The 17135-nt window shown below is 49.4% G+C and overlaps 1 protein-coding gene across 1 annotated transcript in view; it reads left to right on the top strand.

Annotated features, from left to right (window-relative positions):
- The window catches only part of Qsox1 (quiescin sulfhydryl oxidase 1), a 37321-nt gene extending 21626 nt beyond the window's left edge, over window positions 1-15695 (top strand). The window contains exons 6-13 of the mRNA XM_051186009.1: window positions 2486-2628; window positions 4189-4320; window positions 7398-7527; window positions 10743-10865; window positions 11647-11794; window positions 12816-12995; window positions 13960-14174; window positions 15015-15695. Coding sequence (XP_051041966.1) covers window positions 2486-2628; window positions 4189-4320; window positions 7398-7527; window positions 10743-10865; window positions 11647-11794; window positions 12816-12995; window positions 13960-14174; window positions 15015-15023 — 1080 coding nt within the window. The 3' untranslated portion in view covers window positions 15024-15695. The remainder of the gene's footprint in view (window positions 1-2485; window positions 2629-4188; window positions 4321-7397; window positions 7528-10742; window positions 10866-11646; window positions 11795-12815; window positions 12996-13959; window positions 14175-15014) is intronic.
- The last annotated feature ends 1440 nt before the right edge of the window (window positions 15696-17135 follow it).

Genomic DNA, 17135 nt, shown 5'->3' with positions numbered 1-17135 from the left:
GGCTGGTTCCACTCCCTGTTAGCAGCTCTCCTTGGCAGGTATCACATGACTCTTGGCATCTCTGACATCTTGGGGTCTCTTGAAGGCAATCCAGGCTTCACCTTCACAGCTTCAAGAAATGATCCCTCTGTGCCACCATATAGGGACTTCCCTGACACACCCGATCTCAGAGGCTTTCCTTAGTTGTAGAGGGAGATTCCATACAACCCATTTCTTATGTCCTTAATTCTAAAACCAGAACCATGGAGCTGAAGCTGACAAGTTCTGCTGCTTGCTGGGGCTGGAACTCAATCCCCTCATTCAAACACATTTCACCAGCTTTCTGTTTTCCATGGTTTCCTTTACTGCTAAAGCTTTTATTTAGTTGGAACCTTTTCAAAGGTTGGAAGCTTAACTGGGTGGAGCTTTGCCATGAGGCCACAACTCCCTTTATTCCATTTAGCATGAGACTTTTTGTTTAAATTATTCATAGCTCTTTAATATTCCTATTGGTCCTTAATATAATGTATTTAAGTGAAACTCGTCATAGACTCATATTAGTTTTATTTATATTTAATAATGATAAAGTACTCACAAACTATCTCAAGTTCTGGTTTTGTCCCAAATACAACTGTACCCAAATATTAAACCACAAATTAAGCCAACAGAACAATAACAATCAAAATTCTCCTTAGGCCTCTGTTTTTTTCATTCCTCCTCGTTTCTATTTCTGTAGCAGAGGCCATAATGGATAGACCTGGAGAAGACACACTGCCAACAGGGATATTAGATCCCAGGCACCAAAAAGGGAGACCATGGCTTTGGTCAGTTCTCTCTCCTGCAGGAAACTAATCCTGTTTTGCTACAATCTAGGCCCGTTCAGATGGAGCAGCACTCAGTAGCCACTGGCCATACAAAACAGAGGGAACGAAAGCAGCATCAGGCTTTTCTTTAAACGTTTGTTTTCCTTGAGCACTGGACTTAATTCCACTGCATATCCTGGTGCTCCTTTTCTCTTCAAACTGTACATTTTCTATTTTTTCCTTGCCCAGATTGTTCCTTTTCATTATAGATCTGCTAAGAGTGACCCTTAATAACCACATATCAGGGTCAATACTAGAGTGTCTTGAAGTCTCCTCTGCCAACATCATTAATGCAAAACTCTTCTTTAGCCTTAGGTAGATTCTTTGCCAAAATATCACAAGAACAGTTTCTAGGACATTTACTAATATTCTCCTCTGAAACCTCTCATGTTGAGCCATCATAATCTACATTGCTTTTAGCACCACTGTCTTCTACATTCCTACAAGTGTGGCCCATTCAGCCCAGCTTAAAGTGTTCAGCTGCTTTGCTAATCCAAAGTCCCATTCTGCAACAAGCAGCATGGTCAGTCTGTCATAGCAGTACCGTGCTCCCTGGTACCAACTGGTACCACCACGGACCTTGAACTCATGACTCCCTCACCTCCACTTCCTAAGTTCTGAGATGTTATAGGTGTGCTCCACCATACCCAGGTGAATTTTTTTCCCTGTAAATATGTAGTGTGTTTGTGTGTGTGTTCACACAGGCACCAGCATGCCACGATGCACATGTGGCAGTTAGAAGACAACCTCAGATGTCAATCTTTAACTTCTACCTTATCTGAGGCAGGATCTCTTGTCCACTATTGCCTATGCTGACCTGTGAGCTTCTAGGGCTTTCCCTGTCTCTGCCTCCCATTTCACCATAGGCATGCTGGGATTACAGATGCATGCTCCTATCCCAGCTTTTACATGAATTCTGGGCATCTGAAATCCAACCCTCATGTTTGTGTGAAAACACCTTATCTATGGATCCATCTACCCAGCCAAAATCATATTTTTAAGTAAATAATGTGTGTCTATCATGTACTGGCCACTATTACAAGCATTTTTAATAAATTTTATCAGTGCAGTCTTCTTAACAGTCCTCTAAGATTTATGTTTGTTACTGCTGTCATCATTATCATTTTGTAGGTAAGGAAGTTGAGTCAAGGAAAGGTTGTTCCTGTGACATCAGGACTCACCTGCCACAGCTGTGGTGTGAAGGCCTGACTAGGGCTGCTGGCCTAGTTTTATTCTGAAGATTAAATGTGGCATCCTAATACATAATATAGTGCATAACAGGAAATATTATTTTCCATTATTTCTCCCTAAAAACAAAATGATTGTATCTGACCAATATGTGTTTTTCTGACCTAGGATATAGATATAAAGCTTCATACATATAAGAAGAAAATAAAACCACATTTTACCATATTCGGTTGGTACTACCATAGGACATCTGCACAGTTCCAAGGCCCTTGTCATGGATGGTATTTGGTAGTCCTGCCCTGAGGGTTATATGAAATTTATCACAGTAGTCTGCTCTGCAAAGTTTCAATTCTAGATAGAATACAGCTGCTACCTAATACCTACCAAGCTGCAGGCCAGTACTCAGGCTCTCTCTACCCACTGGGTAAGACCACCACATCCTGCTGTCTCTGCAGGTAACTCTGGACCTGTCCCAGCGCCATGTACCAGTGCGCAGGGTCTTGAATACAGAGAGTGACGTGGTGAGCAAGTTTGGTGTCACTGAATTTCCATCATGCTATCTGCTGTTTCAGAATGGCTCTATCGTCCGAGTGCCTGTGTAAGTGTCATATCCCCTTATTTCCCCTCCCTGTCTATTCATTCTTCTTGCCTAGAGAGGTCACTAGGAAGAACAGACAAGTAGAATCAGTTGTCTGATCCTCGATGTGAGACAAGATCTCCAACCTTGCAGCTCAGGGTTTCTGCCTTGGCCCTGAGTGTTTCTTATACATCCACACCACGCCCTGGTCATGTCATCCATCCCCTCTGTCCATAGAGGAGTTCACTGACAGGGTGCAGGCCTGGCAAGGACTCAGACATGCTGGACCTTCCCTCCCTTTCCTTTTCTAATTGCAGAAAAGTTCATTAGCAGCCAGACAATAGCCTGTTCCAAAATGTCAAGAGAAAACAATCAAGCCAGCCTCAGCTGCTCTGTCAGACTCCTGCTGCTGAATGGCCTGTTAAATGGCACCAGATGGTGCCTTGGTGCCCGCTGTAGGCAGATGATTGATGTCAGCCTGGCCTTGCAGGCAGAAATTCAGGGGTCCAGGGAGCCCAAGGCTACCCTAGACACCCAGAAATCTGCTTCTTGGGGCCATTAGTACCACCCTACACTGAGGCTGAGCTAGGCAGCCTCTTGCCCTAGCCTGGATCACCAGTGCCTCCGAGGCAGGACTCTCTCTCAGAGTCAGGAAGCATGATGTTCACAAGGGGAATGTTAGGTTAGATTCTGGGTGGGCCTAGAAAGTGCCAGTCCTAGAGGCCAGAAGAGCTATTGTTTCCTCACTTGGAGTTAGTGGAGGAGAAAATTGTTTGTGACGATGCTGCTGCTGAACCATCTGCTCATTGATAGACATTGAGCTGGGATGGCATAGTAGGGAAGCCATGCTTCCTGATGCTGGCTCTCATGGGACATCCTACAACTGATGCTTACCTTGGCCAGACCTCTTTAAGGAGATATTTCCTGGCCTCAAGACTCCTGTATTAGGAGAGAGAAATCAGGAGGATTTAGACAAACTTGGTTCTCTGTTATTGATATTTTAAAATTATACATCAAACTCTGACTTCCTTGGGGAGCAATGCTACCTAGTGATGTCTTAGAACAAGCTTGTAAGAGGGTGACTGCCTTAAGACCAGTCATCTTTTAGTCTGTAGGGAAGACAGTCAAACCCAGCCATTTCTGTCATGGGCAAATGTTGGTAGTTTTTTGTCTCTGTGGTGCTGGGGACCCAGCTTAGAACTTGCACAAACTAGGTAGAAGCTCTCCTATTGTACTGTATTCCCAGTTCTCTATAGCAAAAATGGATGCTGTTCCCAGTGAAGCCCACCTGACTCCAAAGATCATGGCTTTGACTGGAGCCAAGTGGCATGTTGAGTAATACTCAGGCCCATTTGCTTTTTCAGATAGGGGTTCAGTATCTGGTTGATATAAAAGAGGGTTTCTGTAACACGTACAGTGAATGGACAAGTTAAAGTGAGGCCTAAGCTGGGAACAAGTTTAGATATTTCTTGCCAAGCCCTTCTGTTGGAGGAGACACTATTTACTCTCCTGACATTGGCCAGCTATCAGCTATGTGATTTTTTCCATTGTACTTACTGTTTCCCTTTGCTTTCTTCCCAGGCTGACGGAGTCCAGGCCTTTCTATACATCCTACCTGCGGGGACTGTCTGGAGCAACCAGGCAGACTCCCCCAACCACAGCTGCACCAGTCACTGCTGATGTAGCACCCACAGTGTGGAAGATTGCAGACCAGTAAGGGCAAAGGGTTCTCACATCCCTACTCCTACCTCTTCTCTGGTCACAGGCCACACCCCCTTCACGAGTGCTGCCTTACTCATTCCTGTTCCTGTCATGTGGATAGCCTACATCTGTCCCTTCATGGCTGGCCTTGGGTTTTGTTTTGTTTGTCTTTGTGATGCTGGGAACCCAGCCCAGGACTTGAACATGCTAGATAGAAATTCTACCATTGAACTACATCCATAGTTGAGTAACACCCTGCTCTATACTAGACCTTTGGGGGTCCCTGACTGCTGACCAAGCTCAGGAATCTTTCTGTGGCCTTTCCTGTCTTTGTGCCAAGGCCTCAGTGCCAAATGTGGGTTTGCCAAACAGCATTGCATATTGTCCTTCGTAACTGAAGGAATGCTGTCTATTGCCCACATTGTATAAGCTTAACTTCACTCAAAAACAGGTAGAAGTCAGGCATGGGGCTGTACACCAGTAATGCCAGTACCTAGGAGGCCACAACAGCAGGACTGTGAATCCCAGGCTGGCCTCGGCTACTGTTGAGAGAGAGAATGAGGAAAAGGGAGGGAGAGAGGGTGGGGAAGAAGTGAGAGTCGAATCAGTGTGGAGGATTACTAGGGCTTCTACACTGACTTCTGTCCTGAGCAGTTTTTCCTCGGGGCCACGCATGTGCTAGGCACTGTGGGTTCTGGTGGGGTATGAGACCTGAAAGCTCTGAAAGAGAAAAACTGCTGCCTATGCTGTCCCCATGCCCTTCTGCTATCCCAGTTCTCCAGACTCCGTGAGTAGCCAAATCCTTAGCTTTTCGGTCTTGCAGAGAGCTAGCTGTTTTAGACTGATGTGTGTGTGCACTGTGCACTGTGATGTGTGTGTGTTTTTCTGCCCCTAAGCGATTTTTGAATAGAGCAGAATAAAGCTCAACACTTTTGCATGAGAGTAACACAGGCAGTCACTACAGAAGCCTTGATGGTTGCCTTGCTGATGCTATAGGACTGATGTGGTCCCTTCTCGTAGACTTTGCAGTCCCCTTCAAAGCATCCCTTCTAGGAAGTCACCTAACTTCATCTGAATGTTGCAAGTATTAGGGAGTCCACAACTTTTTCAGGTACTTCTTGTCTATGCATAGTTTTTTTGTTTTTGTTTTTTGTTTCAAGACAGGGTTTCTCTGTGTAGCTTTGGAGCTTGCCTTAGAACTCGCTTCATAGACCAGGCTGGCCTCAAACTCACAGAGATCTGCCTGCCTCTGACTCCTGAAGGCTGGGATTAAAGGCGTGCACCACCAACACCCAGCTGTGCATAGTTTTAAGTGTGACAGAACTGCTGGTTCTATGAGACTCCTGGGCTTTGCTTTTATAGTACATTCCCCGATGCTATGCATGGAGACAGAGACCTCTTGCCTTAGTATCCAGCTACAATACTAAGCAAGGATGTCTGACCAGGCAGCTTATTGCTAGCCCAGAAAAATACTCTGTAAGTGAGGGATGCACAGAGAACTGGAAGAAAGGTGCAGGAAGGGTCTCACGTCCTCGAATGGCAGACTCTAAGGGTGGAAATACATTGGAGAGAGTTTTACTAAATAAAGTGATAAGGAAAGAGACTTAGGAAGTGACTGACCACTGAGCACCTGGGAGATGGCTCCGTGAATAAAGTACTTGTGCAGAGATGAGCCTTGAGTTCAAATCACTAGCACCACGGAAAGCCGGATGTAGTGGCACACTGTCGTCCCAGCACTGAGGTGTGCAGACAGACAGAAATCAGGCTCCACAGCCAGCCAGTCTGCCTAAAAAGGTGAGCTCCAAGTTGAGTGCTGGCTCCGTGTCTCAAAAAATAAAGTGGAGAAGCAAGTGAGGAAGACATCCCAGTGCCAGCCTCTGGTCTCCACGTATGGCCACTCCTGCATGCACACACATGCACTCATGTGTACACCACACACACACCTTCACTCAAAGGTGTCAGGGGTCATTTTTATCATTCAGATTATTCAAATTACTATAATAGCTGTGCCAAGCTGTGTGCTTACCACCTTTCCACATCATCCCATTCTACCATCAGGCCACTTTTTAATATTTTATTTTATTATTTATACATATGTGTGTGTGTCATGGACAGAAGAGGTATTCAGATCCCTTGGAGCTGGAATTTCAGGAGGTTATGAACTGCCTGGCGTGGGTGCTAGGAATTGAACTAGGTTCCTCTGAAGAGCAGTACAGTCTCTTAACTGCCAAGCTATCTCTTCAGACCAATGAGGTTACTTCTGGACGCAGAATGTCAGAATGGTAAGGTAAACTGAGGCCAGATGACACCACAATGGAGATTTTGCCTCAGAGTGAGGTGTAAGTAGTCACTGCTCATCTTGGCAGCTGGCCTTGTTGGCTCTCTCCCTTCAAGAGGCAGAGCAGTTACTTAATTTTATAAGTGCAGTAGCCCAGGGACTAGGAATGGCCTAAACCCATAAAGCTAGCTCACCTTCCTGCTGAGGCCAGAACTAGCTGTCAGGCTGAGGTTGAGAAGTAGCCAATGTTCAGTGGTGTTCCCACAATACCTGAGCTGACCCATGGGAGCATGGTGGACATGGGATGGCACAATGGGCTGGAGTGGTATAACACATAGGTCTAGATATTCATGCATATGAACCCTGGACGAACCAGAAAAGGCCTTTCTTCTTCCATCTCTCTGCCACCCCAGCCCCTTTCCTAGAGAGCCTAGCTTTTCCAAGGCACTTTCAGTCTGTTTGTCGGCCCCTAAGTGTCTTTGCTCAAAACAGAATGAACCTGGTTAGTGAGTTACAGAAGGGCCTGACTCTGGACCTGGAGAAAAGGGCCTACCCACCTACACCAAGCTGGTTTACATCTGTTTCAGTTCATCATCGTCTTAGCAGCCTACCTGTGAGAGATGTGTTGTTATCTGTTATACAGATGAGGGATTGATACCTAGAAAAGTTATTTGTCCAAGGCACTGGGCAAATTGCTGCCAGAGCCAAGTGCTACGAATTTCTGTGACATCAATAATGCCCCCTCTTCATCCCTTTGAGTGCTTGCTGTGAGGTTAACACCCTTCTCTTTCTGCTTCTTCTTGACCCTCAGCTCCAAGATCTACATGGCTGACCTGGAATCCTCACTGCATTACATCTTGCGCGTAGAAGTGGGAAAGTTCTCAGTTCTGGAGGGACCACGTCTACTGGCCCTGAAAAAGTTTGTGGCAGTATTGGCCAAGGTGAGCAGGGTCCCAACTTCCTTTGCCTCTGTCATTCCATAGGTAGGTAGTGTGTGTATCCAGAAACCATACACTATACCAGTCCCTTCCTTGAATTCAGGTCTGACTGGACACCTGGACCCATTGCTGTCCAGGTCCCCCATAGGCTGCTACCCTCCTCTCACAGCCATATTCTATATTAGCTCCAGAGAGCATCTCACCCTGTGGAGTAGAGAGGAAAGAGACACAGGACCAGATATCCCAATACCTGGGAATATGCCCAGCCACCCAGTGACTTACTCTGCCTGCTTACCTGACTTCTCCACCTCACTTAGGCTCCAAACTGTGGCTTGTCACTCCCTGCCATGGTGACTGTGGAAATGGCACTCTGGGCCACCAGACTGAAGAAGGGCCCTCTCTGCACTGCTTTCTTCTCAGTCTAACCCAGATCCCTAGTGTTAACCCTGCACTGTGCTCCCAACTTCTCAGTGGCTGCTCCTCGGAGTGAAGCTCCTGGTTGTCAAAGACCTGATGTCTGACAAGCATTTAGCCTCCTCACCTGCTTTGCAAAGTGATACCCCTGCCATTTAAGGGCCCAGGAACTTAAGTAATTGCCCTAGAATTGCCAGCAGGACCAGACCCAAGATCTGAGGCTTTGCCACACAGAACTGCATTTCCCTTTCCTCCTGACTCTGGCCTCCCATCCACAGCCAGCCTGCCCTGCTTTGCTGCTGAGTCAGGACTACCTGTCCTCTGGGTCTGCTTGCTGACTCAGCCTCCCTCAGTCCCAGCTGATCCGAGCCTGTCCTTCCCAGAAGGTCTGTGGGAACCTCCTGATCTCTCCCTGTCTCACCCATTCGGCTGCCATCCTGACCTTCTTGGCTTGGTGGCCCATGTATCTGTACACAGGAGACTCTGTGAGGAATGTGGCAGGCAAGGTGGAGCCATTTCCATGATAGAGAAGACTTGCTTCCACAGTCCTAAGGCAGACACCCTGTTGAGCAGAGGGAACAAATCCATAGCATTGATACTGTTCTTCTACCATTGCAGTGAGGGAAAGGGCCTATGTGCTCCCCCACCCCTCCAGACCCTAATGAGAGGGACACCCCAGCCCAGGTCAGCCTACTCCAAAGGAGTCCTCCCAAGCAGTGATTTCTCCTGTTGTTTGTATCTGTTTGCAGCTGCAAGTAATCTGGTATTTAGTTTGCACTGCGTGAAGCTGATTTGAGAGGAGACACAGAAAATACCCAGGTTAGGAAGAGGCCTGAACAGCACACTCCCAGTGGGACAGGAGATAAGTATGGGAGGAAAGGCCATTCAGCCCGAAGCCAGGCCTCTCAGGGAAGAGGGGATGGCATTGAAACAGAGGACTGAGGGAAGCCAGCTTCGTGAATGTCCCACAGTGGGAGCAGGGTGACCTGGGACACTGGAGAGGCCCTGTTCGACCTTTGCCTGCCCTACTTCCCTGGGAGAGGAATGCTAATCAAAGCTGCTCCCTTCCCTTGAGCTCGGGCAGGCTGGAGGTGCAGTGCTGTGGTACTTGCTTATCTCCCCTTCTTCAACTCTGTGGGTCATACCCATCATTTTCTAGACGAGGGAATGATGGCCCAGGGGCATGGGGCATGGGACGACACCTTGTCCAAGGAGAAAGTCACACTCATTTCTCCTGTGGCCTCCACTCTGGTGTTTCACAACTCAGCACTCAAGGGACAGCCTGAAATGAAGAGGGCTCCTCCATCAGCCTGCCTTGTCACGTGTGGGCAGCTATCAAGGCTGGCCACTGGGTGGCATATGGTCACCAAGGTTTCCCTGCTATCTGCTGCCCAGAGCCCTTTTATTCATGCTTCCTGCTGATGCATGGCCTCAGACAGCGGAAGGAAGGTGCCAAGGCAGAGGTCCCTGAGAAATGCTGACTCTGAGCTGTAAATCAGTGTGTGGGCCCAGAGCTCCCAGGAGCTAACCAAGAGGAAGCATTCTGAAGCACAAGTCTTCCCAGCCATGTTTCACTCTGGGGGATGGCCAGCCTGAGGTTTGATAAGGACATTTAATGTCTTCTCAGAGGACTGGCTGTGGTAGCAGATTTTTCTGGTACCATTCTTGAGTCCAGGATTCTTCTCTCAGATGGTTTTGGCCACATCTCTCAGGACCATTGTCTCACCTCGTCCCTCTCTGCGGTCTTTCCGGCCCTGCTCCACTGCTGACCCCACCCCCATGTGCATTTGTACATGCACACATATGCACACATGCACACATGCCCTCCTCCCTTGAGTCCTTGTGGTTTTAAAGTGCTGATACTAATCAGATTTGAGTTGACTTATTGTCAGAGTAGCTTTTCATGTTCCTCTGAGGCTCTTGGGAGTTACCATCAAGATTTGGATCTTGGCCCTAAGCCCTGAACTGGCCTATCCGCATTGGCGGCCCATGGGCTAAAAACAAAAGGGCTTTTGCCAGCCTATTACTAATGAAGGTTTCTCCTGGGTTTGGTTCTTGTCTTTTCAAAAGAAAGAACTGAGCCAAGAAACCCTGACAGTTTACTTAGCAAAAGCGAAGATGAGAGTACACTCTAGGCAACTTGGAGTGGGTGTCCACAGGGAGGCGGGTAGAAGCCCACTGGGTCCTACGTTAGGGATTTGGAAGACTTTTTAATGGTCTTTTATCCCTCTTGTGATGCCATTGTAAAGTCCCTTCCCTTGGGTTTACCCTCCTTTCATCTCACTACTGAGAATGGTTCAAGCTGTCCCTGCAGCTTTTCCTTCCATGCTTATCAGGATGTTTATTGTTGGGCATGGGTGGGCATGGGCAGAGTGCCCTGAGATCCCAATTTCTGAGGCGCCCAACTGCTGCTCCAAGAGTGTTGGGCTGTAAATGGGGGTGTTCTGAGCAGCAGAAAACACCCTCCAGGATGCAGCTGTAGTTCTTCTCTATTATTACCCCATGTAAACCCCTTGCCCACTGCACCTGAGCCCAGCTAGGCAATCTGTTGCTCCATCAGAGAACCACCTGGAAAGAAGGTGTGCATGCCTGGTGCTCACAGCAGTCCCAGAAAGTGGTGTGATGCTTGGACATTCCTCAGAGTGGTTGCATGTTAGGTCAACATTATAGCTCGAGCCTTGGCGGAGACCCACAGGTCCTGGAAGACTCAGAGGAGTCGCCTCCCGTCTACCCAGAATAGGCTGTAGGAATCCACTTGTAGAATTGTTTTTTACTCTCCAGTTGCCACTTGTCCCCACCTGCAGTACTTCCCTGGTCAGCCTTTGGTCCAGAACTTCCTGCACTCCATAAATGACTGGCTTCACAGGCAGCCGAGAAAGAAGATCCCCTACAGTTTCTTCAGAGCCGCTCTGGACAACAGGAAGGAGGTGAGTCTGGAAGGCAAGTAAAGATCTTCCCAGTGGCCTGGCATTCATGGGACTGGAGGGATTTTAGGCTGAGATTTCTGACAGCATTATTCAGCAGTTTGCATGAAATCATTCCATTTATCACTATTGCACTGCTCTTCATTGGGGTCTGGAGAATATCTCATTGACTCTTCATACCTTAGAATTTCCATCTAGCAGAAGAAGAAACCAGGTTTGAACTGGTATGTTACTTTTCTAAGCTTTTCTACCCATTGTATCTGTAAGTGATTAGGGCATGGGACAGTGGAGCCCTATTTTAAAAACAGGGTCTTACTCTGTATCAAACTCACAGCAATCCTCCTGCATCTGCTTCCCAAATGTGAAGTTTATAGAGATGAGTCACATTTAAGACACCAGAGTTCTTAACCATACCTCTTGTCTGCATCCAAGCAGCTTCCTCAGCATGCCCCACAGCAGGAGCAGGGTACCTATTCTTTCTGCTGTCTGCAAAAGCAAGCCACACCCCATAGTCATGCACAACCATGTGGATTTATAAGGTGTCAAGGCTTGCAGGACCTCAGTGATCAGATCAGCACTACAGTTTCAAAGGTAGAAGTTGGTCTATGCCATGGCTTCTCAGATCTGCTAATCTTTTGGTGGGTAGAGATGGCAGAAACTTGATAGGCCAGGAAGAGGCCCTCTTCTGCTACAGTGCTATGTGCTCCTGGAAGCTTCTCTTGACACCTCCCTTCCAACCCTTTCTCTTCTCTGTTGTGTGCTCATGTTCACATGTATTCCTCAGGACTCTGTTCTTACTGAGAAGGTGAACTGGGTTGGCTGCCAGGGCAGTGAGCCACACTTCCGGGGCTTTCCCTGCTCCCTGTGGGTCCTCTTCCACTTCCTGACTGTGCAGGCAAGTCGGCATAGTGAAAGCCACCCACAAGAGCCAGGTGAGTCCGGGGTCTGCTTACCTACTGTGTCTCAGGTCATCCTATTTATTTTGTCCTCAGTGGGGAATCATTTGGAATGATCCTGTATTGGGGGCAACTGATTGATGAGGCAGGCAGGGTAGGTGGGCAGGCTTGCAGGAATACAATTATGGAGCTGTCAAGAAAGGGGAGGCAGAGTGGCAAGGCCAGCTGCAGTGTGGGGGGCAGTTATACCTGGAGTCAGTATAAAAGGGATGGAGCTTTGGAGGCCAAGGAGGTAAAGGCACAGTGGTACAGGCACTGGTGCGTTGAAGCAGAGAGAGAGAGTGTGTGTGTGTGTGAGTGTGTGAGCGCTCCCTGTGATGTCCTGGTGGATGGAGGTAGGAGGTTGCCTTCTAAAGGGTTGGAGGGAACATTTAGAAGCATCAGGAAGCAAACCCTGAGGTATATGAAGTATGGAAGAAAAAAAAAGATACAGAAAGTGCAAGGGTGGAGTATACCTTCAGGAGAGTCTGGTTTCAGTTAGAGAAAAAGTATGAGAGTCAAGAGAGACCCTTGCTATGGCAGCCTGTATGGGGGATCAGAGAGAAAATACTCGGGGGCCATGAAGAGAAATTAGAAGCTATCCAGACCAGCTCAGGGTGGACTTCTAAGAGTGCCCACTGGAGAGCAAGTTGAATGGGAAGCCTGAAGCTGGTAGGTCGAGGAGGATCATGGGGGCTAGAATGTCCCCTTCAACACTCCATCATGTCACATGAAGCCCCAGTGTCTCTCTGAAGAATGTGATGTCGAGGACCTGAGAGGAGGGACAGAAGTTTAGGAGCTTTGGAGGAAATGGGACCACCTCTCTAGTGACCCTTGCAGAGGAGAAGCAAGCATTAGGGTTGAGCATTAGGCCTCTTTACATAGGCTGGAATGTGAGGGCTTGTGCAGGATCACCCCAGCAGAGCGGAGGAGGATGGGGCAGCCTGTGGGGAACCATGACGGAGATAGCAGAGGTTGGCAACATGAAGGGCCTTTGTGTGGGGTCTCTTCCCTACAGCTAATGGCCAGGAAGTCCTCCAAGCCATGCGGAACTATGTTCGGTTCTTCTTTGGTTGCCGAGACTGTGCTAACCATTTTGAGCAGATGGCTGCTGCCTCCATGCACCGGGTGAAAAGTCCCAGCAGTGCAGTTCTCTGGCTCTGGACTAGTCACAACAAGGTTAACGCTCGCCTCTCAGGTACGGAAGGGTCACTCCCAAGGCTGGAGGTGGCATTCCCACTATCTCTTCAGCGACAGCCTCTGCTTCCTCTACTTATCTAACAGGGAATGGACTAGGATGCTGTATGAGTCTGGTGCTTGATGCCAGCGCTCCTCCCCGCTGAGCCAGGACCCTCTCTAGCTTGTTAGAATCTCCCCTGCCTCCCCCCTCCCCTGCTCTGCTTTCTGGCTATTAGCCTCTTACTCACACTAACAGGGAGGAGAAGGCAGGGGTTTTCCATTGTCATCAGAGAGTGGGCTAAAGAGAGGCAGGGAGCTTGTCTTTCTAGTTACCCTTATTTATGTTGTTTGCCTCCCCTTGCACATGGGCCTGTGGGGGAAGCCTTCTGTAGACTGGATACTATGCATCTGGAGGGCAAGAAGTACCTCCCAGACAGCCCTCCTGGGGCGGGAGCTGGAGGGAGCAGGTGCTACAGGCCTATACTTGGTTCCAGGAGCCTCCTAGTGCCTTTTTAAAAAGATGTGTCCACCTTCTCTGGGGCCGACCGGCCTCTTCCCCTTATCCTCGCCTCAGCTCTGCCACCAAATGCTGTGGCTGTGTCACCCTGTGGGCCAGGACTATGCAGATTGGTCTGGGAGGTGTTCAAGCTTGGAATGGCACTGGAGAGTGAACCTAGGGCCTGGTTCACTGAACTATGTCCCCAAATTCTCCTCTGCCTTTCTCCCCCCCCCTCTCTTTGAGGCAGAGGCCCAGACTGGCCCCGAACGTGCAGTCCCTGAGTGGAAGGGAAAAAGACCTGCACCACCAGGCCTAGCTACATGCTAGTCTTGTTTTGGTTTTGTATCTGCAGTTTATCTTCCATCCTTTTAAAGGCTTGGTGAACCTTTTTATAGATGAAAAAGCAGATATTCAGAACAAAAGAAACATGAGCTCCCAGGCAGACCAGATGTGACACCCAAACTGTGTGTGCTTCCCTCGCCAGGTGCTCTGAGTGAGGACCCCCACTTCCCCAAGGTGCAGTGGCCTCCTCGTGAACTGTGCTTTGCCTGCCATAATGAAGTCAATGGACATGAGCCTGTGTGGGATCTAGATGCCACCTTCAAGTTTCTCAAGGCTCACTTCTCCCCAGCAAACATCATCATAGACTCTCCTGCAACCCAGAGGGGTCCCCAGAATCTGGAAGCTACCCCAGAGCTGGTAATGGATGCATTAGAACTGGAGATGAGAAATCCAGTGCTGGGCCATGAGCAGGCTGCTTCTACAGAGTCCCCTGGAGCCACTGCCCTAGATGTTCCAGTTGAGAAGCTTGAAGCAAGTGGCCCCCAGGTGCTATACTCAGGCCTCAGAATGAGTGGCGCTCCACCAGGGCAGGGCCCTCCTGAGCATGTGGAAGAGCGGCAGAGGTTTACACAGGGGCATGCCCAGGGGCAGCAACACTTGCGCAACACTGACACTGAGGCCTTACCACTGCCTGAGGTGATTCACCTCCAAGGCCCTTTAGAGCTAAGGCGAGGGGGCCGCAGCCCCAAGCAGCTAGCCAGCATACCTGAAGGGGAGCCAGAGGCCCCAAGTATACGGGGTCAAGGCCCGTGGTTACAGGTTCTGGGCGGGGGGTTTTCCCACCTGGACATTAGCCTCTGTGTGGGGCTCTACTCTGTGTCCTTCATGAGCTTACTAGCCATGTACACCTACTTCCGGGCCAGGATAAGGACCCTGAAAGGCCATCTAGCTACCCCATAGCCTGAACCATCCAGGAAGAGGACAGGAAATGGGACTTCTATCCATATGGCTTTTTTGGCCCCCTGGCACCCTGGCTTCCCCTCTACCCGTGTTCCGTTTTCTAGCTTAGAAGAGTAGCAAGTCCAAGAAAGCCAGTTGCTGTGAACCCCTTGAGTCTGCTGTGAAGGGTTCCATAGTCAAGACAGAAACAGGGGCCCAGTGTCACCTAGCCAGCATGGGGTAGGGGCAGCTTAAAGCAGGGGTCAGGGTTCTGGGAGGCTCCGACCCTGGCTTCAGCACCACATTCCTGTTTTTCAGCATATGTGAAGTCCTGCCCCATTTCCGCTGAAGTCTCAATGTTTCCTGCTTGGTCTTGGCCTTAAATTGAGGTAGACAAGGCCAGAGTTTCCATCCAGAAGAGAGGATCCTGGGCTGGGTGGGCTGGAGTTGACCTCCTCACTGCATTCCGAGGCTGTCTCCTTCCCTCCCTCCCAACATGAAGAAAATGCAGCATTGCTTCTGGCCTATCCAGCTCCAGCACCTCAGACCTGGGTGGGGTTTGGCTATAGGAGTGGGTCTGGAAGCTTCAGGAAGTGACGCTGGTCTCCCAGGTTCAAACTAGAGTTTCTGCTTCAAGGGTGTAGTGTGAGGTTGGTGGGGTTTGGCTGTCTGGGTGGATGACAGTGGCTGGGCTGTGGGGTGCGGTGCTTGCTTGGTGGCAGGGCAAGGGTGATGCTGGGGTCCAGATAGTCCTGTGCTAACTGCAAGAGGATAGACCTCTCTCTGGGCTGGGGCTCTTGTCTTTTATTTCGTCTTCTAAAATCAGTGCTAACTGTTGGATGTGGTAGGTGCTGGGTGGAGAGCTGTGAGGGGAGGGTTTTCCCCTTGGGTTTTCCACTGTAGTCAGGTAGAGGTGGGAAGAGACTGGTATATGTGCTTAATCTCACTCTCCCCCACTGCTTGGGAGGGGTGTGGAATAAAATTATTTTTGTTAAGTCATGCATGTGTTTGACTTGGTCCTTGGACACCCACTGTTCAGGTCTATAGCAAATGCACAGCATCCAGCCTCACCTGAGATCCAGCAGCCAAGCTCCTGGGGACAGGAGCAGGCTCTGGCCTCACTCCCCACAGAGCGCTCTCTGTGCCCCAGGCCTTGGTGATGGCCCGGTCACCTCCTGCTGTCTCCCCTCCCTGAGACCTGCCTGGGTGTCAGAGGAGCCTGTCTGCAGCTGCCACCTTCAGCTCTTCCTCCAGGACTGACAGGTTTGTTTGTCCAGCCAGCCTGGGTTGGCTGCTCAGCCAGGAGGAGTCAGCCTGGATTAGACTTTGTCCCTAATCCAGCCTGCTGGGTTTTACAGGGATCAGAGCAGCTGATAATGAACCTCATTAGGGGGGAGCAGAAGCCTCAATCCGATTTGGGGTTTTCTCTGACATCTTCACTCCGCTCAGATGGCCTCAGCATTGGGTGCAGCAGGTGGAATGCCAAGGACACCTCCTGTGCTGGGGCAGCTGGAGTGGGGGAGGTGCAGCTGGCAGGGCATCTGACCTCTTTAGCGGCCTGGCTCTGAGGGTGGCTTCCCTCTTGGTGTCTGAGCCCCACCCCACACCCTCGTAGGCCTTCCCTGTTGGATCCTGCTCGAGGATCAAGCAGGGTTTCTGATAGAGGCTCCAGGGGCCAGTGTCCAGAACCACAGACGTTCCTTTTCAAATGAGCCCTAAGTAAAGATCGTGGTCAGCAAATTATATTTCCAGTAACCATACTTCCCCAAAGCAAACCTGGGTGTCTAGGATTGGGGCCCCTCCACTACGTTCAGCCATAGGACTGATAGCTGAGGCGGGCCCTATGCTGGACCTTCTGATTGACAGGGAGGTTGGGCCTCCAGCCCCAATGCCTTTTACCTTAATTTCCCCAGGGCTCATGTCCATGGCTTGGATAAGCCAGCCTGCCCACCAGCTGGTCCCCTGCCCTGCTCATGCAGCCATCCTGGGACTGGAGTATTCTGTGTCTTGGGTCTTTCTTGGCTGTTTGTCTGGGATGCTCTCTACAAAGCAAAGACTCCTGCTGCTGGATGGGACAGAGAAACCCACCTGTCTGGCATGTCATGTTCTATGTGTTGAGGGTTTCCTTAAAGTGACAGCCAAGCTGAGCTTTGAAGGATGAAGTGCCAACAAAGAAAATATGAAAATGTGGGGCTGGAGAGATGGCTCAGTGGTTAAATCACTGGATGCTCTCCCAGAGAGCCCGAGTTCAATTCCCAGCACCCACATAGCAGCTCCCAACTGTCTGTAACTCCAGTTCCAGTGGATCTGACACCCTCACACAGATATACATGCAGGCCAAACACCAACACACATAAAAAGTAAATGAAAATGAACATATGAAAATGTACAGTAAGAAGAGAAAGCACATGTCTAACAAAGAAAAATTATTGCTATAAG

The sequence above is a fragment of the Phodopus roborovskii genome, unplaced genomic scaffold (assembly GCF_943737965.1).
Source record: "Phodopus roborovskii unplaced genomic scaffold, PHOROB, whole genome shotgun sequence".
Classification (NCBI taxonomy): domain Eukaryota; kingdom Metazoa; phylum Chordata; class Mammalia; order Rodentia; family Cricetidae; genus Phodopus; species Phodopus roborovskii.
Note: the sequence above shows the minus strand (reverse complement) of the source record. Positions and strands in the feature narration are given on the sequence as shown.